The sequence below is a fragment of the Aotus nancymaae genome, unplaced genomic scaffold, assembly GCF_030222135.1.
Source record: "Aotus nancymaae isolate 86718 unplaced genomic scaffold, 86718_ANA_hifiasm-v0.15.2.pri h1tg000018l, whole genome shotgun sequence".
NCBI lineage: Eukaryota > Metazoa > Chordata > Mammalia > Primates > Aotidae > Aotus > Aotus nancymaae.
The window spans coordinates 23267214-23291896 of record NW_026988430.1 but is presented as its reverse complement, the minus strand read 5'-3'; the positions used below and the strand labels follow the sequence as shown (position 1 = coordinate 23291896).

Sequence of the window (24683 nt, the reverse complement as noted above, 5' to 3'; positions counted from 1 at the left end):
GTGATTCTCCTACCTCAACCTCCCAGGTCGCTGAAATTACAGGCATGTGCCAGCATGCCCAGATAATTGTTGTATTTTTAGTAGAGACAGGGTTTCACCATATCGGCCAAGCTGGTCTGGATCACCTGAGATCCGCCTGCCTCAATCGGCCTCCCAAAGTGCTGGGATTACAGGTGTGAGCCACTGCGCCCAGCTTTTTTTTTTGGAGACAGGGTCTCGCTATGTTGGCCAGGTTAGTCTTGAACTCCTCGTCTCAAGCAATACTCCTGCCTGGACCCCTCCCAAATTGCTAGGATTATAAACGTAAGCCACTATGCCCAGCTGACAATAGTTTTCTATTTAAAGTAGTGATATAAAGTTTCCTTTGAAAATATGTTTAAACAGCCGGGTGTGGTGGTTCATGCCTGTAATCCCAGCACTTTGGGAGGCCGAGGCAGGTGGATCATGAGGTCAGGAGATCGAGACCATCTTGGCCAACCTGGTGAAACCCCATCTCTACTAAAAAAACAAAAACTAGCTGGGTAAGGTGGCATGTGCCTGTAATCCCAGCTACTTGGGAGAGGAGGCACGAGAATCACTTGAACCCAGGAGGTGGAGGTTGCAGTGAGCCGAGATGGCACTGCTGCACTCCAGCCTGGCAACACAGCGAGATTCTGTCTCAAAAAAAAAGAAAATATGTTTAAACAACTAATTAATCACAACCAGTTACAGATTTCTTTGTTCCTTGTCCATTACCACTGCTTCACTTAACTAGCCAAAAAAATTTTTTAAGTACAAAATGGCAAAATTATTTATATGTTAATTATATGGCATTATCTGAGAAAAATGGTGACCACAGTAAAAAAAAAAAAAAAAAAAAAAACATGATTATGAACTAGGAATCTATATTACATACGAATTTTGGACTCCAGCCTGGCAACACAGCAAGATTCTGTCTCAAAAAAAAAAAAAGGGCAGTCGGGGGGATTTTGACGTGCTCTTGTGAGATTTGGGTCTCTTCCTAAGTCAGTGCTCACCAAGCAGAAAGCCATGTTCAGTTCAAGCGCCAAGATTGTGAAGCCCAATGACGAGAAGCCAGACGAGTTCGAGTCCAGCATCTCCCAGGCTCTTCTGGAGCTGGAGATGAACTCGGACCTCAAGGCTCAGCTCAGGGAGCTGAATATTACGGCAGCCAAGGAAACTGAAGTTGGTGGTGGTCGGAAAGCTATCATAATCTTTGTTCCCATTCCTCAACTGAAATCTTTCCAGAAAATCCAAGTCTGGCTAGTATGTGAATTGGAGAAAAAGTTCAGTGGGAAGCATGTTGTCTTTATCGCTTAGAGGAGAATTCTGCCTAAGCCAACTCGGAAAAGCCGTAAAAAAATTAGCAAAAGCATCCCAGGAGCCGTACACTGACAGCTGTGCATGATAAAATCCTTGAGGACTTGGTCTTCCCAAGCGAAACTGTGGGCAAGAGAATCCGCGTGAAACTGGATGGCAGCCAGCTCATAAAGGTTCATTTGGACAAAGCACAGCAGAACAACGTGAAATACAAGGTTTAAACTTTTTCTGGTGTCTATAATTTTTGTTTTTCTAAAAGTCAAAGGATCTTGTTTTGTTTTTATTAACTTCAAGGATCTGGAACTATCTGAAGTTATCCTAGAATCCTGGTTTTCAGAAGATAGGTTTCTAAATAGGTGAAGTTTCGCCTGTCGTGAGAAATCTCCTCACTTTCTCTGAGTCAACAGTTCATAAAAGGAAGAAGTATTTTAATATAAGAGAATTCTATTTTGAGATTTTATGATTCCCTGTGAGTTGTATGAATAGTTTGTGTTCTAAAATATGGGTCAAGACTCACCTTTTTCTCTATCGATAATACCACTACTTTTTATGCCCCCGTACATAGGTATGCTACAAGCATCAATGATCTTAATTATGTGAATTTCATATTTCATAGTTTGAAATCCTGGTTTTGGAAAAATAGTTGGCAGCATGAAGTAACGGATTAGGTACTAAGGACTCAGGATACTGAGCTCTAGAGTGCTAGATCAGGTAATAAAATAATTGTCTAATACAGTCTTGGGGAATTATAAAAACTAAAGAACTCAGAAGCTTCATTTGTAAATTCAGAGAAGAGAGGTGTTTCATTCCTTTTATTTCCCCCTCAACTACACATGTCTGAGGCAGGAAAACAAGGCTGCCCTACTAGTGGCAGTCCTGACTACGATCCTCGAGGGCTGCTCTTGGCCTCCAGCTTTGGCTGAGGAGAACAGGGAACCCCCACAGCCCATGGGAGAGAGGCACGAGAGGTGCTTTAAAGTACTTTCTAGCTCTAAAGTTACATGATAACTAAATAGGAAAAATCTGTATATGAATAGTAATAGCTGCTCCTTTATAGTTCTCAAAAAGGAATAAAGATACACATTACGTACTACAATGATGATAAACAGAAAAGATTTCACCATTCTTCCCCATTTAAATTTTTATAGGAGATTGCACAAAGAAGAATAAAGCTTGACACATTAGAATGGGGAAAGATTGGTAGGATTCCATGAGCAGAGATAAAATCAAATTATTCATGCTCCAGTGAATCAGCAAATCTGTGGGTTAGCTGTGGGGTTAGCCACTTCTAAGAAAGGATGGCTCATTTTTCCTGATCCCTTGGTCTCTGATCTTTCCATTTAGTCATGCCAGTATTTGAAACATACTTCTGCCACAATTTAGTAATTCATATAAGTAAATATGTCATTTTATGAAGAGAAAACACTAAAGCTAAGTACTATCTTAGGTAGGCAAATGAAGCTCTGAGTAAGATCAAATTATCTGACATGTCAACACTAATTTTCTTTTTTTTCTTTTGTGAGATGGGAGTCTTGCTCTGTCATCTAGGCTGCAGTGCAGTGGCACGATCTCAGCTCACTGCAACCTCCACCTCCCGGGTTCAAGCAATTCTCCTGCTTCAGCCTCCCAAGTAGCTGGAACTGCAGGTGTGCACCACCACACCTGAAATTTTTTTATTTTTAGTACAGACGGGGTTTCACCATGTTGGCCAGGCTGCTCTGGAACTCCAGGTCTCAAGTGATCTGCCTGCCTCAGCCTCCCAAAGAGCTGGGATTATAGACATAAGCCACTGCACCTGCACCTACCCTAATTTTTCAATTTTTTAAACAAGGCATTTGTCAAAGCTGCCACATGGACTGGAAAGAGAAATCTGAAGTTTCTTTTCTTTTTTTTTTTTTTGAGACAGAGTCTCGTTCTGTCACCAGGCTAGAGTGCAGTGGTATGATCTTGGCTCACTGCAACCTCTGCCTCCCAGGTTCAAGCTATTCTTGTGCCTCAGCCTCCTGAGTAGCTAGGATTACAGGCATGCACCACCACACCCAGATAATTTTTGTATTTTTAGTAGAGACGAGGTTTCTCAATGTGGGTCAGATTGGTGTTGGACTCCCAGCCTCAAGTGATCTGCCTGCCTTGGCCTCCCCAAAGTGCTGGGATAATAGGCATGAGCCACCACGCCCAGCCTGAAAGGAGAAATTTAAATCATGAATTAATTACTACTGCTGCTAATACTAAAACTACTGCTACTACTACCAGCATTATTACCTTTAATCTTATATAGAGTTTCTATCTGCCAGGCACTGAGCTAAGTGAATTAACTCATTTAATTCTCACATCCATAATTAAAAAGGTATTACTACTAATTTCATTGTTCATATGTAAAAACTGAGGAAGAGCAAGTAGTAATTTATGCAAGGTCATAAAGCAAGTGGAAGGGACAAGAGTCCAAGCTCACTACAAATTACCTTATTCAAGTTTCTCATAATAATGGCTACCTATTTAGTACTTACTATGTACCAGACACTGTTTTAAAATACTTAACAAGGAGCTGGTTGTAGTGGTTCATGCCTGTAATCCTAGTGCTTTGAGAGGCCAAGGCAGTAGGACTGCTTGAGCCCAGGAGTTTGAGACCAGCCTGGCAAGCATAGTGAGATCCCATCTCTGCAGAAAGATCAAAAAATTAGCCAGGTATGATAGTGTGTGCCTGTAGTCTCAGCTACTCACGAGGTGGAAGAATTGCCCGAGGCTGTAGCAAGCTATGATTATGCCACGACACTAGAACCTGGGCAACAAAGGAAGATCCTGTCTCAACAAACCAACCAACAAACAACAACAAAAACAACAAAACACTTAACATACATCAAACTCATTTAATCCTCATAACACCATGAGGGAGATGATTATTACTCTAATTTTACAAATGGAGGAAACAAGGCCCAGAATGTCACTTTTTAAAAAAGGTTATTCGAGGCTGGGCGTGGTAGTTCACACCTGTAATCCCAGAACTTTGGGAGGCTGAGGCAGGCGGATCACGAGGTCAGGAGATCGAGACCATCCTGGCTGTGGTGAAACCCCATCTCTACTAATATACAAAAAATTAGCCGGGTGTGGTGGCACATGTCTGTACTCAGGAGGCTGAGGCAGGAAACTCATTTGAACCTGGGAGATGGAGGCTGCAATGAGCTGAGATCATGCCACTGCACTCCAGCCGGGCGACAGAGCAAGACTCATCTCAAAAAAAAAAAAAAGGTTATTTGAATTTACTTTAAAAACAGTTTTAAAAATCTGTCAGTGTGGCCGGGCGCGGTAGCTCAAGCCTGTAATCCCAGCACTTTGGGAGGCTGAGGCGGGTGGATCACAAGGTCAAGAGATAGAGACCATCCTGGCCAACATGGTGAAACTGTGTCTCTACTAAAAATACAAAAATTAGCTGGGCATGGTGGCACACGCCTGTAGTCCCAGCTACTCGGAAGGTTGAGGCAGGAGAATTGCTTGAACCCGGGTGGCAGAGGTTGCAGTGAGCTGAGATTGTGCCACTGCATTCCAGCCTGGCGCCTGGAGACAGAATGAGACTCTGTCTCCCCCACTCCAAAAAAAAAAAAAAATCTATCAGTGTGTAGTTATTTGCATTTAAAAGAAAGTTACTTTTTATTTAGTAAAGAACACTTTTCTAATTAAGACATGTTCAGAGGATTGTTATTAGTCAACTTACATTTCTCCCACCTTATTAGTAAGTTGCCATAGTTCTCTATTTAGTAAAAAACACTTTTCTAATTAATATGTAGTTTTAGAAAGTACTGCTGTTACTCCATTTACATTTTTCCCCCATCTTATTGAATAAATTCCCACAGTTCTCTGCCTCCTTTCTCTTCATATAAAGCGATAATTGTCCCTTCCCTGGTTTCTTGTAACTCTCAGCTAGTCTTTATTTATTCATTTATTTTATGAAACAGGCTCTTGCTCTGTCACCCAAACTCAAGTTTAGTGGTACGATCATGGCTCACTGCAGCCTTGACCTCTCAGGCTCAAGCAATCCTCCCACCTCAGCCTCCCAAGTAGCTGGGACTACAGGCGTACATTACCAAGCCTGATTAATTTTAACAAAATTTTTTTTGTAGAGATGGAGTCTCACTATGTTGCCTAGGTTGGTCTTGAATTCTTGGGCTCAAGTAATCCCCCTACCTGGGCCTTTCAAAGTCCTGAGATTACAGGCACGGCCAGACTCATTCTTAACTAGACTTGACACACGCATGCTAGAAAATAATATCAAATGCCAGAGTGGAGAAGGGAACAGGTAGATTCTCCCATGTCTACCTCTCCCTTACTACCCTCCCCAAATTCCTTTAGTGCACAAAAGGATTATGGTAGGCAACAACAAACCATGTTCATGCTCTTGTCAGCAGTTCAGTCTGTTTGTATGGGACATGCTGCTAAGAGTAAGACCTCTATTGTGTTCCTACAGGAAACAAAACGTAATACATACAACACCAAACTAGGTTTTCTCTGAGTCTACACTCATTAAAACATTAACAACCACTCATTCTATGGCCAAACTACAAACTTAAAAACCAAAAAAGTATTTCAAAATAATGACTGATGCTGTACCCCAATGTCTCATTTTCTATCTACACTCACCATCACTATCTACCTACAAGGTCCGGGAAGTCATTTGCCTACTTTTACTCCTTCAGAGACACCAAAGTCCATGTTTCCCAATTAATATATTTTACATGTGAAAACACATTAATAAACTCTGCAAAATGGGAAAAGGATGAGAAAGAATGATGAGACAGATAATGTAAAAAGTATCTAACTACCAAAATTCTGATAATAAGCAGTGACAGAAGAAATACAGGCAAATAGGAATCAAATAATTAGAATTTTGGTTAGTGATCATTTGGCAATGAAAATGAGTGTATGTATCAATTGGCTCTCCAAGAAGGCAACTGATTCTTGGCATTATTCTTTTCAGGTTTCTAGTCTGAAAAAAATTCCATTTTAATGGGAAAGATGAAATAAAGGACAATGTAAATGATGTAATTGAGAGAACATAAACTTTAAAGTCAGTCCCTAGGTTTGATCCCAGACCTTCTACCCTGATCACAATATTCAGGTTATTTTTCTTTCAGCACCAGGTTCCCCACAGGTAAAATGGGTATAATACTATCTTCCTTACAAGGGTGGTGTGAGAATTAAATGAGATGTGAAGTGTGTGATATATACAGGTACCCCTGTGCCCAATATTATCTTTTTCATAGGGCTGTTGCAAGGGAAGAAGTTTACATGAAGTGTAATCACAAAGCCTAGCCCATAGCAAGTATCATATAAACACTCATTTCCTTTCCCTTTGAATCTTTACTAAGTCGGAGCATTTTATTATTGGCTGGTAGTCACATGAAGTCTGATGAGTTGAAAATCCTGTGAAAAATGTAAACAGACAGAAATCTAACTCACGTATTTGACATATTCTTTCCACTGTTGCCACCACTGCATAGAGATGATAAACCAGTTGTGTCCTGGTTGCAGACCATACCTGCTCTCTCGTTCTAACCATCCTCTGCACATACAAAAGAAATTCAATACATCAACTAAAGTTGTGTGAAACAGGTGGCAATGCACATACATTATCATTAGAAGTTTTATAAGAAAAACCACGAAACATTTAGATGTAATTACAAGAGATTGCCAAAATTCAATTAGTAAAACAATACTGTTTCTATTGATAAACCAATTTCGAGTCATAGACCAGTATCAAGAACAATTACTTCAGGAAAGGATTCTAGGAAAAAATTAAAAATTTAAAAAACTAGAAAAAGAACAATTGTTGTTTCTAATTAATTAATTACTTTTTGTAGCATGTTCATGTAACCAATAATGTTCTTCAAAACAGCTTTATTGAGGAATAATTTACATAAATATAAAACTTACCTATTTTAAGTGTACAACTCAGTGATTTTGGTAACTTTACAGATGTGTGCAACCAACACTACAATCAGTTTGAGAACATTTAGAACATTTCAGTTAATCCAAAAAGACCCCTGTACCCATTTTTAGTCAATTCCTGTTACCACCCTCAGCAATAGGAAACCATTAATCTATGTTTTGTCTCTTACAGATTTGTCTTTTCTCAACCATTCATATAAATAAAATGATAAAACACATGGCTTTTAAAAATTTGGTCCCTTTGACTTTCCATGTTTTTGTGGTTCATCTATTATTGTGGCAGATATCAGTTGTTTGTGCTTTATTACTGAATAGTATTCCATTGTACGTATATATTACATTTTGTTTATCCATCCAACACCTAAAGAACATTTGAAACTGGCAAGTCAATTTCCAAAGTGGCTGTACATTTAACATTCCCATCAGCAATTCTAGTGGGTGTGAAGCACTGTTACACTGTGATTAAAAAAAAAAAAAAATCCTATCTATCTATCTATCTATCTATCTATCTATCTATCTATCTATCTATCTATCTATATCTATTGACAGGGTCTCTATCTATCTACCTACCTACCTACCTACCTACAGAATCTTGCTCTGTAGCCTAGACTGGAGTGCAATGTGCAATCTTAGCTCAGTGCAGCCTTGACCTCCTGGACTTAAGCAATCCTCCTGCCTTAGTCTCTCAAGTATCTGGGACTACAAGTATGTGCTCTTGTGCCTGGCTAATTTTTTTTTTTTTTTAATAGAGACAAGGTCTCACTATGTCACCCAGGCTGGTCCTGAACTCCCAAAGTGTTGGGATTATAGATGTAAGTCACTGTGCCCAACCAAAACTATTTATTTTTGATGTGAAAATGGCATAACATGAAATTATTTTAAATCATACAATTCAGTGGCATTTAGTACATCCAAAATGCTGTGTGACCACCTTTTATTAAGTTTCAAAACATTTTCATATGTGTCAATTAAAAAGTCATCCATTAGTTACCATTACCCACTTCACCCAGACCTTAACAACTACCAATCTGCTGTCTGGACCTATTGATTTGCCTATTCTGGATATTTTATGTAAATGGAATAATTCAACATACGACCTTTTATGTCTGGCTTCCTTCACTTAGCATGTTTGTGAGGTCCAACCATGTTGTAGCGTGTATCAGTACTTTATTCCTTTTTATGGTTGAATAATATTCCACGGTGTGTATATACTACATCTTGTTTAACCAATCATCCACTGATAGATGTATAGACTGTTTCCACCTTTTGGCTATTGTGAACAGTGGGACTATGAACACTGTGTTCAAGTATTTGAGTATCGGTTTTCAATTATTTTGGTATATACCTAGAAATGGAATTGCTGGTACATGGAAATTCTTGCCGAGGAACTGCCAACTGTTTTCCACAGTGGATGCACCATTTTACATTTCTACCAGCAATATATGAGAGTCCTTAATTTCCCCACTCACCAAAACCTTCCATTTAAAAATCCTAATAATCTTACTGAGAAGTAGAATTTCATTGTTTTGACTTGCAATTCTCTAGTAACTAATTATGTTGAGCACCTTTTCATGTGCTTGATGATCACTGAATGTCTCTGGAGAAACATGTATTCAAGTAAATTTTTAGTTGTCTATTTTTAAATTGAATTGTGTTTTTTGTTAAGCTGTAGGAGTTCTTTTTTTTTTTTTTTTTTTTGAGACAGAGTCTGGCTCTGTTGCCAGGTGCCAGGCTGCAGTGCAGTGGCATGAGCTCAGCTCACCACAACTTCCGCCTCCTGGGTTCAAGCAATGCTTCTGCCTCAGCCTCCCACATGGCTGGGACTACAGGCAAGTGCCACTATGCCCAACTAATTTTTTTTTTTTTTTTAGTAGAGACGGGGTTTCACCATGTTGGCCAGGATGGTCTCGATCTCTTGACCTTGTGATCCGCCCGCCTCAGCCTCCCAAAGTGCTGGGATTACAGGTGTGAGCCACTGCGCCCGGCCAGGAGTTCTTTATGTATTCTAGTTAGTAGACTCTTATCAGATGTATGTTTCAAACATATTATCTCCCAATCTATAGGTTGTCTTTTCAGTTTTAAAAATAATATCCCTTGATGTATACAAGTTTTAAGTTTGCCAGGTGAAGTGGCTCACACCTGTAATCCCAGCACTTTGAGAGGCTGACGTAGGAGAATCGCTTGAGCCCAGGAGTTTAAGAGCAGCCTGGGCAACATGGCAAACCCCTATCTCTACAAAAAATACAAAAATTAGCTGGGTGTGGCCGGGCGCAGTGGCTTACATCTGTAATCCCAGCACTTTGGGAGGCCGAGGTGGGTGGATCACCTGAGGTCAGGAGTTCAAGACCAGCCTGACCAACACTGTGAAACCCTGCCTCTTTCTCTCTCTCTCTTTTTTTTTTTCAGATAGAGTCTTGCTTTGTTGCCCAGACTGGAGTGCAGTGGCACAGTCTCGGCACACTGCAACCTCCGCCTCCTAGGTTCAAGCAATTCTCCTGTCTCAGCCTCCCGAGTAGCTGGGACTACAGGCACTAGCCACCACGGCTAATTTTTTCTTTTTCTTTCTTTTTTTTTTTTTTTTTTAAAGTAGAGATGGGGTTTCATGAGGTCTGCCTGCCTTGGCCTCCCAAAGTGCTGGGATTACAGGTGGGAGCCACCACGCCCGGCTGTGAAACCCTGTCTCTAATAAAAATACAAAAATGAGTCAGGTGTGGTGGTGGGTGCCTGTAATCCCAGCTACTCAGGAGGCTGAGGCAGAAGAATCGCTTGAACCTGGGAGGCAGAGGTTGCAGTGAGCCAAGATCACGCCATTGCACTCCAGCCTGGGAAACAAGAGTGAAACTCCATCTCAAAAAATAAAAATAAAAAATAAAAGTCAGCTGGGTGTGGTGGTGCACATCTGTGGTCCCAGCTATTCAGGAAGCTGAGGTGGGAGGATCATCTGAGCCCAGGAGTTTGAGGCTGCCGTGAGCTGTGATGGTGCCACTGCACTCCAGCCTGTGTGACAGAGTGAGATTGTCTCAAAAAACAAAAACAAAACAACAAAACCTTTCAAATTTTGATGAAATGCAATATTTTTTCTTTGGTTGCTCGTGCTTTTGGTGTTACAACCAACACTCCATTGCAAAATTCAAATAATCTTTGAGGGAATAGTTTTGTTAGATATAGAGTTATTGGTTACAGTTTTCCCCCACTTTCAGCTCTTTAAAAAAATTATCCAACTTAATTCTGGATTCCATGCTTTCTGATGATAAACATGCTATTAATTTTATTGATGATCCATTGTATGGGGCAAGTAGCTTCTCTTTTGCTTTCAATATTCTCTTTGTTCTTGGCTTTGTAAAATAGTTTCATTATAACGCTTCTCAGTGTAGATCACTTTATCTTTCTTGAAGTCCAATAAGCCTTCTGAAGGTGTAGTTCATGTCTTATGAAATTTAGAAAGTTTTTGACAATTATTTATTCAAATATTCTGCCCCTTTCTCTCTCTCCTTTCCTAAGATTCTTATGTTGACACACATGATGTTCTATGGGTTTCTTATGTTCTGTTCATTTTTCCTCATTCTGTTTTCTTTCTGCATCTCAGTCAGTAATTTCAACTGACTTTTTTTTTTTTTTAACACATCTTATTTTATTCAGATAGCAGTCTGATCACACATGGTCCAACAACACTCAAATAATAAATCAAATATAACCAGATGCTAAAGATTGGTCTTCAAACATCATAGCCAATGATGCCACGCTTGCCTATGATCTCTCCGACATAAAACCACATCAACACCTCAGTGGCCACCAAACCGTTCAGCACAGCTTCCTTAACTGTGAGTTGTTTGAAGCTACCAGTCTGAGCACCACTGACTATTTCTTTCAGGCTCTGAATAGCTCTAGGGATCTCAGCAGGGGTGGGAGGAATCAGCTCAACCTTGGCGTAGTACCAAAATGTGGCTAACTTTGAATAAGTCACAGCAGCGTTCGCCAGCGCCCGAGTCTTCTCCATAAGGTTATGGATAAATTGGGCCATGGTTCTGGGATGGAATGTCTGTCACCCCCAACGGCTGGCTGAATGTCCTCAACTGACTTTTATTTAAGTTCCCTGATTCATTCTTCTGCCTACTCAAATCTGATGGAAAACCTCTCTAATAGATTTTTCATTTCAGTTATTGTACTTTTCAGCTCCAAAATCTGTGTTTGGTTCCTTTTCATACTTTCTCTTTATTGATACACTCTATTTGTGCCTACATCATTTTCCTGGTTTCCTTTATTATTTATTTATTTATTTTGAGATGGAGTCTTGCTCTGTGACCCAGGCTGGAGTGCAGTGGCACAATCTCAGATCACTGCAACCTCCCCCATTCGGGTTCAAGGGATTCTCCTGCCTCAGCCTTCCGAGTAGCTGGGATTACAAGTGCCTGCCACTGTGCCCGGCTAAGTTTTGTGTTATTTTTTAGTAGAGATGGGGTTTCACCACGTTGGCCAGGCTGGTCTCCAGTGATCTGCCTGCCTTGGCCTCCCAAAGTGTTGGGATTACAGGCGTGAGTCACTGTACCCAGCTAATTCTCCTGGTTTCCTTTAGTTTGTTGTCCATCACTTCCATTAGCTCTTTGAACATATTTAAGAGAATTGATTTTAAATGTTTGTCTACTAAGTCCAATGTCTGTGCTTCCTCAAAGAGAGTTTCTATTAATTTCCTCTGTGAAGGGACTATACTTTCTTGTTTCTGCAATTTTTTGTTGAAAACAACATTGTAAGCATTAATGGTAACTTTAGAAATCATATTTCCCTCTACTTTAGGGTTTGCTTTTGTTAACAGCTGTCGTTGTTTGGTCACTTTTCTAAAATATTTTTATAAAGTCTATCTTCATTTCACTTGTGTTTGGAAGAGCTAGTATTTTGACAGCTATTTCCTAGAATGGCAGAAGCGAGGAGAGGGAGAGAGGAAAAGAGAGAGGGAGGGAGAGAGAGGAAGAGAAAAAGAGAGAAAAAAGGTGGGGGGAGAGAGAAAAAGAGAAAGAGAGAAAGAGAAAAACAGAAAGACAAAAACCACTACTGTCTTTGCAGAATGGCTCTGTGCTGGGGCATTCCTACAATGGTTTACAACTATGCCTTAACCTTCACTACCTATATACCCTTAGTCTAGAAGTCAGCCAGAGGTGAACGTTTAGGGGTCTTATAAGGTCTTTTCTGAGTGTGCATCTTGTTGTTGGCATGTGCAACGCTTTCTAAATTACCTAGTGTACAGTGTGCTTTTGAGTACCCTAATTTCCCAAGGAAACTCTCAAGTTCCCCCTACCCCCAAGACTTTCAGCATTCTATTATATGCCTCAACTATAATCTTTTACCCCAGGTGACTGCAGGTGACTGGCTCATTTGCCTTACCGAACTTTTGAGGAATGCCCATGCTTTTCCATCCTAGGTAAATTCTAAGTTAAGTATAACATAGCTTAGCATCTTGCAGTAGCTTTTCTGGTAGCCCCAGACTGTTTGGACAAACACAACTTTTTTTTTTTTTTTTTTTTGCTTTATTTTGTTTTGCTTTCGAGATGGAGTCTTGCTCTGTTGCCCAGGCTGAAGTGCAGCGGCGCAACCTCAGCTCACTACAACCTCTGCCTCTCCGGTTCAAGTGATTCTCCTGCCTCAGCCTCCTGAGTAGCTGGGACTACAGGCATGCGCCACCACAGCCGGCTAATTTTTTGTATTTTTAGGAGAGACGGGGTTTCATCCTGTTGGCCAGGCTGGTCTCCAACTTTTGACCTCAACTGATCCACCCGTTTTGGCCTCTCAAAGTGTTGGGATTATAGGTGTGAGGCAGTGTGCCCAGCCTGACAAACACAACTCTTTATAAATAAGGTGTGTTGGGCTCTCTCTGAAACCAGGGACCAAGTGGGCTGCCATCATCAAGGCTGCCACTAAACTAGGCAAGGACAAATATATATACAGGCTTTTAAATAATTTTTATAATTTTTTACAGTTGGCTTTTTTTTAAATCAACATTTGCTTAGTTGCTATAAATCTTTGACTCTTCAGAGTTCTGATAAAGTTGAAATTGAGAGTTTGTTCATTATGTTTCAATGTTTCTGTGGAGAGATAGGGTCTTAGAGCTACTCACTACACAATTTTCACTGAGTCACTCCTCTCATTGTGCTTTTAATTTGCCTTCTCTGGGGAAGCAGAATATTTTGTCATGTACTTATATTAGCAATTCATATATGTACGGTAAGAGTCCATTCAACTCTTTTGCACATTTTAAATTAGATCTTCTTGATGTCTTACTGTGTTGTAACAGTCCTTTATATATTCTGGACACAAGTCCTTTATCAGATATATAATTTGCAAATATTTTCTCTAGGGCTGTGAGGCTGCGGCTTTTATTTTCTCAATGCTCCCTCTTGAATCTCAAAAGTCTTTAATATTTTCTAAGGCTTATGCTTTCTTCCCCATTTATAAATTGTGCTTTTGGTGTTATATCTATGCAATCTTCTAACCCCAAATCAAAAAGATGTTCTACATTTGCTTTTCTAGAAGTGTTATATTTTTAGCTCTGATGTTTAGGTCTATAGAATCCATTTTTTTGTTTTGTTTTTTTTTTTTTGAGGCAGAGTTTTGCTCTTGTTGCCCAGGTTGGAATACAATAGTGCGATCTTGGCTCACTGCAACCTCCACCTCCCAGGTGGAGCAATTCTCCTGCCTTAGCCTCCCAAGTAGCTGGAATTACAGGCACCCGCCATCACACCCAGCTAATTTTTTTGTATTTTTAGTAGAGACAGGGTTTCACCATGTTGGCCAGCCTGGTCTCAAACTCTTGACCTCAGATGATCCACTCGCCTCGTCCTCCCAAAGAGCTGGATTACAGGCATGCACCACTGCACACGGCCTACAGAATCCATTTTGAGTACATTTTTAAGCATAGCGTGAGGTAGGGGGTTCTAAAATAATCTGTTTGCATGTGGATATCCAATTTCTCCTGTACCTTGTTTTGTTTTTCAAAGAGACAGGGTCTTGCTATGTTGTCCAGGCTGGTATGCAGTGGCTATTCACAGGTGCGATCACTGCATACTCACACTAAAGCCATGAACTCCTGGCTTAAGTGATCCTCCTGTCTCAGCCTACTGAGCAGTTGGAACTACTGGCCATCTACACCACTGTGCTCAGCTCCTCCTGCACAATTTTTTTTAAAGTCAGTCCTTTCTCTACTGAATTTTCTTAACTTTTTTTTTTTTGAGATGAAGTCTTAACTCTGTCATCCAGGCTGGAGTGCAGTGGCATGATCTTGGCTCACTGCAACCTCCACCTCCCGGGTTCAAGTGATTCTCCTGCCTCAGCCTCCCGAGTAGCTGGGACCACAGTCGTGTGCCACCATGCCCGGCTAATTTTTTGTATTTTTAGTAGAGACAGGGTTTTACTATGTTAGCCAGGATGGTTTTGATCTCCTGTCCTCGTGATCCACCCGCCTTGGCCTCCCAAAGTGCTGGGATTATAGGTGTGAGCCACTGTGCCTGGCCCTTTTCTTGACATCTTTAAAAAATAATCATTGACCAAAAATAAAAGGGTTTCCTTTTGCTCTTTTTTTTTTTTTTTTTTGAAGCAGAGTCTCACTGTGTTGCCCAGGCTGGAGTGTAGTGGTGTGGTCTCAGCTCACTGCAACCTCTGCCTCCTGGTTCAAGTGATTCTTCTGCCTTAGCCTTAGGAGTAGTTGGACTACAGTCATGTGTCACCATGACTGGCTAATTTTTGTGTTTTTAGTAGAGACAGGGTTTCACCATGTTGGCCAGGCTGATCTGATCTCAAACTCCTGACATCAGTCATCTGCCCACCTCGGGAAGTGCTGGGATTACAGGCATGACCCACCGAGCCTGGCCAAGGGTTTCCTTTTGAAATGTCAATTCCATTTGATTGATCTCTATGAATCTCCTTATACCAGTACTTGATTAATGTATCCTTAGGTAAACTGTGAAATCAGGAAGTTTTAAGTCTTCCATTTTCTGTCATTTTTTTGAAGTTGTTTAGGCTAGTCTGAGTTCTCTATATTTCCCTATACAATTTAGGAATAGCTTGTCAATTTATAGAAAAAAGCTGGGATTTAATTGGGAGTGTACTGAATCCATAGATCAATTTGAGAAAATTGCCATCTTGACAACATTAAGTTTTCAAATCCATGAACATGACATTTATCTCCATTTACTTAGATTTTCCTAAATTTCTGTCAGCAACGCTTTGTATCTTTCAGTGCACAAATCTTGCACTTCTTTTGTTGAATTTGTTTCCAAGGGTTTGATTTCTTTTGACAATATAGTGAATGGAGCTGTTGTCTTCATTCTAATTGTACTTTCAAATTATTCCATCTAGAACTTGGCAATTCAATTGATTCCTTAATTACTGATCTCGTATCCTGTCACGTTGCTGAACTCATTTTATTAATTCTAACAGTTTTTCTGTGAATTCTTTAGGGTTTTCTACACATAGGATCATGTTATCTGCAATTATAGACAGTTTTATTTTTCTTTACAATCTGGATGCCTTTTTTATTTCCTTTTCTTGCCTGATTTAACTAGCATGAAGCTCTAATACAATGTTGATAAGTGTGGCAAAAGCAAGCATCCTTTCCTGATCTTATGGGAAAAGGCTTCAGTGTTTTACCATTAAGTATGATGTCAGCTGTGTGTTTTTCAAGATACTTTTTAGACTGAGGAATTTCTCTTCTCCAAAGTTTTGAATGAGCATGATTGTACTCTAGTAAAATGTTATTTATGTACACTGAAATGTGAATTTTACATAATTATAAGGTCTCACAAAATATCTATCCCCTTTTGGTTTTTTGTAAGCCACTTAAAAAGGCAAAAACATTTTTTAGCTTGCAGATTGTACAGAATCAGACAGTGGGTTAAAGTTGGCCAATAAGCCATAGTCTGCTAAGTAACTGCTGGGCTAGTATATGGTCTTAGACACTGCACACATTTGAATATGTATTCTGTTGCTGTTGGCTAGAGGGTTCTGTTGGTGGGTGCATATATCATCATTTATCATAATAAAATGTCTCTCTGGCTTCAGTAACTTGTATTCTGTAATCTAAAAGCCATTTTTTTTTTCCTAACAGTAAAGTGATTTCAGTTTACTTATGGTTATATTTGTATGGTTTTATCTTTTTTCATTTTTTTGCTTTCAACCTATTCGTGCCTTTGAATCTCAAGTAGCTGGATTTTTAAAAAACAATTCAGTCTAAATCTTTGGCTTTTCATTATCTGTTCAATCTGTTTATATTTAAGGTAATTACAGATGTGGATTTATGTCTGCCATTGTTATTTGTTTTCTATGTATGAAGTCTTTCTATTTATTCCTCTATTCCTCTACTTCTTTCTTTTGTGGTAAATAGATATTTTCTAGGAATTAAAATAGGTAACATTTTAATTCCTTTTTTTTTCTTTTTTTGAGATGGAGTCTCGTTCTGCCTCCCAGGCTGGAGTTCAGTGGTGCAATCTCGGCTCACTGCAACCTCTGCCTCCCGGGTTCAAGCAATTGTCCTGCCTCAGCCTCTTGAGTAACTGGTATTACATGTGCCCGCCACCACACCTGGCTAATTTTTTTTTTTTTTGTATGTTTAGTAGAGGTGGGGTTTCATCATGTTGGCAAAGCTGGTCTCAAACTCCTGACCTCAGGCGATCTGCCCACCTCAGGCGATCTGCCCGCCTCAGCCTCCCGAAGTGCTGGGATTACAGGTGTAAGCCACCACACCTGGCCTTTAATTCCTTTTTAAATAAAACTCTTTTGGAGTATCATTTTCTTAGAGATTGCTGTAGGGTTTACAATATGGATCTTAAATTGGTCTACATTATTTTTCCTTATTATTATTTTTGAGATGGTCTTGCTCTGTCACCCAGGCTGGAGTGCAGTGGTGCTATCTCAGCTTACTGCAACCACTGCCTCCTGGGTTCAAGCAATTCTCCTGCCTCAGACTCCCAAGTAGCTGGGATTACAGGCACACACCACTACGCCTAGCTAATTTTTGTATTTTTAGTAGAGACAGGGTTTTGCCATGTTGGCCAGGCTGGTCTCGAACTCCTGGCTTCAAGTGATCTGCCTGCCTTGACCTCCCAAAGTGCTGGGATTACAGGCATGAGCCATTGCACCCAGCAAACATAGTCTACTTGTTTGATTGATATTGATTTATTCCAGTAAAATATAGAAATTTTGCTCAAATATAGCTCTATCCTCTACTCTTACCTTTGTGTTACTGTTGCCACTCACATAACATCTTTATATGTAATGGGAACAACATAGTTTTATAATTATTGTCATATAAAATGTCTTTTAAACCAGTAAAAAATAATAGAATGGTATATTTATACTGCCTTTTATTATTACCTATGCAATTTCTACTATTGGTACTCTTTTTTTTTTTGCAGTTTTTATGGTTTTATTTAAATATGAAATGTGCACATGAGCTGTCTATTCATTTTCTTCACTGCACAGGCTGGTGTTGGGATTGGTGACTCTAATGGCCAGCTGGACTGCTCTTTCCACAATGTCTTTGCAGTTATTGGAGGAAACACTGTGCGTAATCTCAGCACATTTGTTGCACATCAGCAGCACTTCTGGCTCCCTGACACTGTGGACCAGGAACTTCTGGAAGCCACTGTGCAGCATGCGCTTTGTTTTTTTGTTGCTGAATCTTCTACAAACTGTTGTCAGTACTTCTGAGTTTCTGCCAGTTACACTTAGTCTTGGCATATCAGTCTAACTGGTGCTGGATGAACTTCTTGGTTCTCTTTTTGATGATCTTGGGCTTCACGAGGGGTCTGAGAGCAGCTATGATGCTGAGTAGGAGATGGCTGCCACTTCCATAGGCAGCGCCAAGGAAGAGAGTCTATTTCTTCACATGGATGTTAATTACTCTCTCTAGTGTCACTTCTTTTCAACTTTAGGAACTTCCTTTTATATTTAAATACAGATTTCCTGGCAACAAATTCTCAGTGTTCATACAGGAATATCTTTAGGTTACCTTCATTTTTTTCTTTTTTAGTCTCTTATTTACCTTCATTTCTCTTTTTTCTTAATTTACATTAAAAAAAAACTTTAAAAATGTTTCTTTCTAGTAAAAAAATTTATTTATATGTAATAATAGTATATATTTATGGGGTACATGTGATATTCTGACATATGCATACAATGTGTATGATCAAATAGGGTAATTAGGATATTCATCACCTCAAATATTTATCATTTTTTTGTGTTGGGAATATTCAGAATCTTCTAGCTAATTTGAAATATACAATAAATTATTGTTAACTATAGTTACCCTACTGTGCTACTGAACACTAGAAGTCATTCATTCTATCCAGCGATTTTTATAGTCATTAACTAACCTATCTTCAATATCATCCTTCCTGCCCTTCCCAGCCACTAGTAACAATCCTAATACTCTCTGCTTCTACAAGGTCAACTTTTTTAGCTCCCACTTAAAAAGTAAGAAGACGTGATATTTGTCTTTCTATGCTTGGCATATTTCACTTAACATAATGAGCTCCAGTGTTATCCATGTTGCTGCAAATGACAGGATTTCATTCTTTTTTATGGCTGAATAACATTTTATTGTATATATATATTTTCTCTACCCATTCATTGACTGAGGGACACTTAAGTTGATTCTGTATCTTGGCTAGTTTAAGTAGTGCTGCAATAAACACAGGAGTGTAGACAGTTCTTTGCTTTACTGATTTCCTTTCTTCTGAATATATACCTAGCAGTAGGATCACTGAATAATATGGCAGATCTATTTTTGATTTATTGGGGCACCTCCATACTGTTTTCCATATTGATTATACTAATTTACATTCCCATCAATAGTGTACTAGCACTCCCCTTTCTCTACATCCTCATCAGAATCTGTTATTCTTTGTCTTTTTTATAACAGCCATTTCAACTGGGATGAGATAATATTTCATTTGTGGTTTTGATATTTTGACTGTGAATAGTGATGTTGAGCATTTTTTTTCATTTACCTACTGGCCATTTGTATGTCTTTTTCTGAGTGACATCTATTTAGATCACTTGCCCATTTTTAAATTGGATTATGTTTTTTTTGTTATTGAGTTGAGGCCCTTATATATTCTGGCTATTAAAACCTTGATAGATGAGTAGTTTACAAATATTTTCTCCTATTCTTTTGGTTGTCTCTTCATTCTGTTTATTGTTTCTTTAACTTGATGAAATCCCGTTTGTCCATTTTTGCTTTGGCTGCCTGTGCTTTTGAGGTATTATACAGTGTCATACCACTCAGATAAATGTCCTACAGAATTTCCCCAATTTTGTCTAGTAGTTTAGGCCTTAGATTTAAGTCTTTGAATCCATTTTTATTCTTTTTGAGATGGAGTCTCCCTCTGTTGCCCAGGCTGGGGTGCAGTGGGGCAATCTTGGCTTACTGCAACTTCTGCCTACCGGGTTCAAGCGATTCTCCCACCTCAGCCTCTTGGGTAGCTGGGATTACAGGCGCCTGCCACCATGCCCAGCTAGTTTTGTACTTTTAGTACAGACAGGGTTTCACCACATTGACCAGGCTGGTCTCGAACTCCTGGCCTCAGGTGATCCGCCCACCTCAGCCTCCCAAAGTGGTGGAATTACAGGCATGAGCCACCTCACCTGCCCTCTTTAATCCACTTTGATTTGATTTTTGTGTATGGTAAGAAATTGAGGTCTGGTTTCATTCTTCTGCATATGGATATCCAATTTTTCCAGCACCATTTATTCAAGATATTGTCCTTTCCCTATTGTATGCTCTTGACATCTTTGTCAAAAACAAGTTGGTTGTAAGTGTGTGGATTTATTTCTGGGTTTTCTGTTCTGTTCCATTGGTCTATGTGTCTGTTCTTATGTCAGTGCCATACTGTTTTGGTTACTATAGCTTTGTAGTATATTTTGAAGTCAGCTGGTAATTTGCCTTTATTTCTGAATTATATTTCTGCTAGATAAAGAATTCTGGGTTGACAGTTTTTATTTTTTTTTTTCCTTATATCACTTTCTCATACCACTGCACACTGAGTTCTATTGTTTCAAAAAGTCAGCTGTTTATCACATTGTGGTTCTCTTCTACATGATGAGTCTTTTTGCTCCTGTGGCTTTCAAAATTTTCCTTTGTTTTTAGTTTTCAACACTTTTACAATGATATGTCTAGGTGTGGATCTTTTTGTCTTTAACCCACTTGGAGTTCATTAAGCTTTTAAGATTAATAATTTTCAAGAAATTTTAAAACTTTTCAGACATTATCTTGTCAAACTTTTTTCTGCTGCTTTCTTTCCTTCTGAGACTTCCATTATGCATATTTTGGTAGACCTGATGGTGTTCCATCTTCTGTGAAACTCTGTTCATTTATTTGGTCTTCTTTCTCTCTTTCTGATGAAATAATCTATATTGATCCATATTCTGTTTTGCTGAATATTTCTCCATCAGCTCAAATATGCTAGAATTTCTATTTGATTCTGTTTTAAAATTTCTCTCTCTTTATTGCTATTTTCTATTTGGACAAGTCACTGATATCATACTTTTCTCTAATTCTTTAATCATAGCTTCGTTTAGCTCTTTGAAAACATTTATAATAGCTGCATTGAAATCTTTGTGTGCTAAGCAGAACATCTGGTGCTACCTCTGAGACAGTTTCTCCTATTGTTTGTTTTTTCCTTGAATACGGATCACACTTTCCTGTTTTATTTCGTATCTCATAACTTTTTCTTGTTGAAAACTGAACAAATTTGATACTTTATATTAGCAACTCTGGATTCTGAACCCTCATGTGTTTTGTTTTGTTTTGTTTTATGACTTCCTGGAACAATTCTGTAGAGTTTATCTCCCTGTACATTATCTTGCAGTTCTTGGTTTTCTTTTTTATTATCTCTGTTTTTATTTTTAAGCTTGGCTTTCTTAGGGTGAGCCTAACTTACTGGCCAGCCAATGACTGTTGAGAGGTTGCTGAAACATATTGAGCCAGTAACACCTGCACCCTTTTTCTGATGGATCTGTGCATGGTTTGGGGAATGCATTTAAAGTTCGGGCAGGTTACAAGCCTTCCCGGGCTTTTATTTTCTGCATATGCAAAGCTTCACCTTCAAACAGGGAAGAATAAAGTGCTAAGGCCCACTTTGGTTTCTCCTGAGTTTGTGTATGGCCTTGTACAAGCAGTCTAAAAGATTATGGGGACATGGGAAAGCTTATTAATGCTCACTATGGTGATCCTGTTCCCTGTTAAAATTGTGACTGGTCTGTTGTTAGTCTGCTGCTTCCCGTAACCAGTATCCTATTCCCAAGGTGGTGATGTCAGTTTTCCCTCATTATTTACCGCCATGAGGGTATGTGTTTATTTTATGATATCATCGGATAGGCATTTATTCCTACTCTCCTTCAAATCATGAATCAGAATGTCAGCTCATTCTGACTTGGCCTGGTAGAACTATCATGCAGACTTGCCAGATGGGAGGAAACGAAAGCTGTTCTTGGTTAAATTACCACACATTTCCATTATTCTCACCAAGGATTAGTAGTTCTTGAATAAATGCTTCTCAATTTCTTGCATATATTTGGTTCAGTTTCCAGAGACCTGAAATGGTTGTTTGACCATTTTGTCCAGTTTCATAAGTACTTTTTGGGAAAAGTATTTACTAAGATCTTCACTTGGACATTCCAGAAATCATGATACTTATTTTTTTAAAACATACTGACTGTAAGTTAGAGACAAATATTTGTTTCGCCTCATTGCACAGGAACCAACATGAATAATCCTTTAAAAATTATCACAGTCAGCCAGGCACAGTAGCTCACACCTGTAATCCCAGCACTTTGGGAGGCCGAGGCAGGCGGATCACCTGAGGTTGGAGTTCGGGACTGGCCTGACCAACGTGGAGAAATTCCATCTCCATTAAAAATACAAATTTAGCTGGGCATGGTGGCGCATGCCTGTAATCCCAGCTACATGGGAGGCTGAGGCAGAATCGCCTGAACCTGGGAGGCGGAGGTTGCGGTGAGCCAAGGTTGTGCCATTGCACTCCAGCCTGGGCAACAAGAGCAAAACTCCGTTGTCTTAAAAAAATAACACACACACACAGCCAAATGAACTTTTATAAGTAAAAATAGAGGCAAAACAAAATAAAACTAAAAACAAATAAACAAAACCCATAGATGAAATAAACGAATTTGGAATCAACAATTTTAAATCCAGACTTATTAAAAAATACAAAAAACAAAAAGCATATTATTGATGTTTTCAATGAAAGATGTCCTAGAGTTGATTCTGCCAGTCTCATGTAATTTAGGTAAATTCCTCAACTTCTGTAAATCTCAGTTTCCTCTTTTACAAAATGAGACACTAATTTCATGCAGTTATCCTAAGGACCAGATGAGATAATGTAACTACACGTATTTTGCAAAGAATAAATTTCTATGAAAATGTAAGATTATATCAACCTTATTTTTAAAAATAGGGATGCTATGAGTAGTTGCAAAATAAGCCAATAAATGTAAATACAGGTTACACAGCATTCTTTCTATCTATGCTAAGTGATATTTATTTCAGAATATATTACTACAGCAAATTAGATTGTAATATTGTAAGAAAAAATATTAGCCACTATAGCCACACAAAAGCCTATATGTATGTCCTTACAATATCTCATTTCTACATGTCAATATATTTTAAAATCTTATAATGGCTAAAAACCAGAGACAATCAAGACAATATAGTCAAGAATATGAAGAGAGTCTTCTGAGTATGAGTATTTTTAAAACTACATGAAAGTTGGGCACAGTGGTGTACACCTGTAATCCCACATATTCAAGAGGCTGAGGTGGAAAGATCTCTTGAACTTAAGAGTTCAAGACCAGCTTGGGCAATACAGGGAGATCTCATCTCAAAAAAGCCAAGACAAAACAAACAAACAAATAAAAACAAACAAAAAACTACATGAGACTAGAGTTTAATGAAAGCAACATTAAAAAAAATAGATTTTGCTTAATCTTCGTTAAGAAATAACCATGCTGCTTTGCATGTGGAGTGGCCACAAATTTATTCCTTTATTTTTTATTTTTTATTTTTATTTTTGTGGCAGTCTCATACTGTCACCCAGGCTGGAATCCAATGGCATAATCTTGGCTCACTGAAGCCTTGACCTCAAGCAATCCTCCCACCTCAGCCTCCCGAGTAGCTGGGACCACAGGTGTACACCACCAAGCCTGGATAATTTTGTATTTTTTGTAGAGACAGAGTCTCACCATATTGCCCAGGCTGTTCTCGAACTCCTGAGCTCAAACAATCCACCTGCCTTGGCTTCCCAAAGTGCTGGGATTACAGGCGTGAGCCACTATACCTGGTCTCTTTACTTTCCTAATAAACTTGCTTTCACTTACAAAAAAAAAAAAAAAAAAGAAAGAAAGAACCATTTTTAAAACTTGTCATTTACAAACTTGGAAAATATATCTACTACTTTAATCTATATCTTAATTGCCATGTTCTGTTTAAATGCTGAATATGTAATCCTGCTATCAGGTATTCCAGACAACTCTATTTCAGTAAACTCCTGTCTATCCAGAAACCCAAGCTAGAAGAAACTACTGAAAAGTTTGTATGCACAGTACTTTTAAGAAAAAGTCAAGTGACAAGGTACCTAATGAGAGTTTATTTCAAAAGCAAAGTTAACTAGAAATTTAGTCCTATTTCTGAAACTATCTACACAAATGTGCAGCATAATAGCAATACCACAAAACAATGAAAGACACTCGTTATTAAAAATTGATATATAGCTATAAAATATGCATACCTTTGTTTTTTAAATATAACCAGAATATTTAATGTTAAATAATTTATCCTTAAGCCAAGACATAGAGACTTTCTTAACAAAATTGGTTCAATATGCTTATATTAAAAAGAATAATAGAGGATAAACAGGGCTGCTGGCCAATCATTTAAAATTATATTCAAAGAAGGCTTTATTCTAATATATAAAAGTATCATTTTATATGATCTAGAATGAAAACAGGAGTAGGGAATAAAATAGGTATTTCAGAATATTCTCATTTTTATATAAATTTTACACATATCATTGTGGGCATATGTTTACATGAATTTTAAAAATGTCTACAGCAATTATCTATAAAATCTTTCTTTGCTTCTTTTTGTTTAGCTCTATTTTCCAATTTTTCCAACAATAAACAAAGTATTTTTGTATTAAAGAAAACTGGCTACCTTTTATCTTATTTTAAAAAATCAAATTTAGTATTTAGTGTAATTTTAATGTTAAATAGAATTTGATTTCTTAATCTACAGTACCAAAAACAGTTACATATTGAAATATTTTTGTTAAAGTACCTTCCTAGATACTAGAGAAGATAAGGGACTTCTCTTACATAGGAAGGTACTTTAACAAAAATATTTCAATATGTAACTATTTTTG

At 38.5% G+C, this 24683-nt stretch overlaps 2 protein-coding genes, 1 non-coding gene and 1 pseudogene across 6 annotated transcripts in view; 1 reads left to right on the top strand and 3 right to left on the bottom strand.

Annotated features, from left to right (window-relative positions):
* Window positions 1-24683, bottom strand: part of USP32 (ubiquitin specific peptidase 32) — a 212429-nt gene that overhangs the window by 50693 nt on the left and 137053 nt on the right. For all 4 annotated transcript variants that reach the window (XM_064378438.1, XM_012445418.3, XM_064378439.1 and 1 more), the window contains one exon: window positions 6772-6874. In XM_064378438.1, the coding sequence (XP_064234508.1) occupies window positions 6772-6874 (103 nt within the window). The remainder of the gene's footprint in view (window positions 1-6771; window positions 6875-24683) is intronic.
* On the top strand, window positions 1030-1607 carry LOC135275672 (small ribosomal subunit protein eS7-like; annotated as a pseudogene).
* LOC135275786 (small Cajal body-specific RNA 20) lies at window positions 2152-2282 on the bottom strand. Its single transcript, XR_010343369.1, has one exon. It is a non-coding gene; the product is annotated as a small Cajal body-specific RNA 20 (non-coding RNA).
* On the bottom strand, window positions 6883-24610 carry LOC135275763 (ATP synthase subunit g, mitochondrial-like). Its single transcript, XM_064378442.1, has one exon. It carries the CDS (start codon window positions 11279-11281, stop codon window positions 10976-10978), a length of 306 nt encoding a protein of 101 aa, XP_064234512.1. The 5' UTR covers window positions 11282-24610; the 3' UTR covers window positions 6883-10975.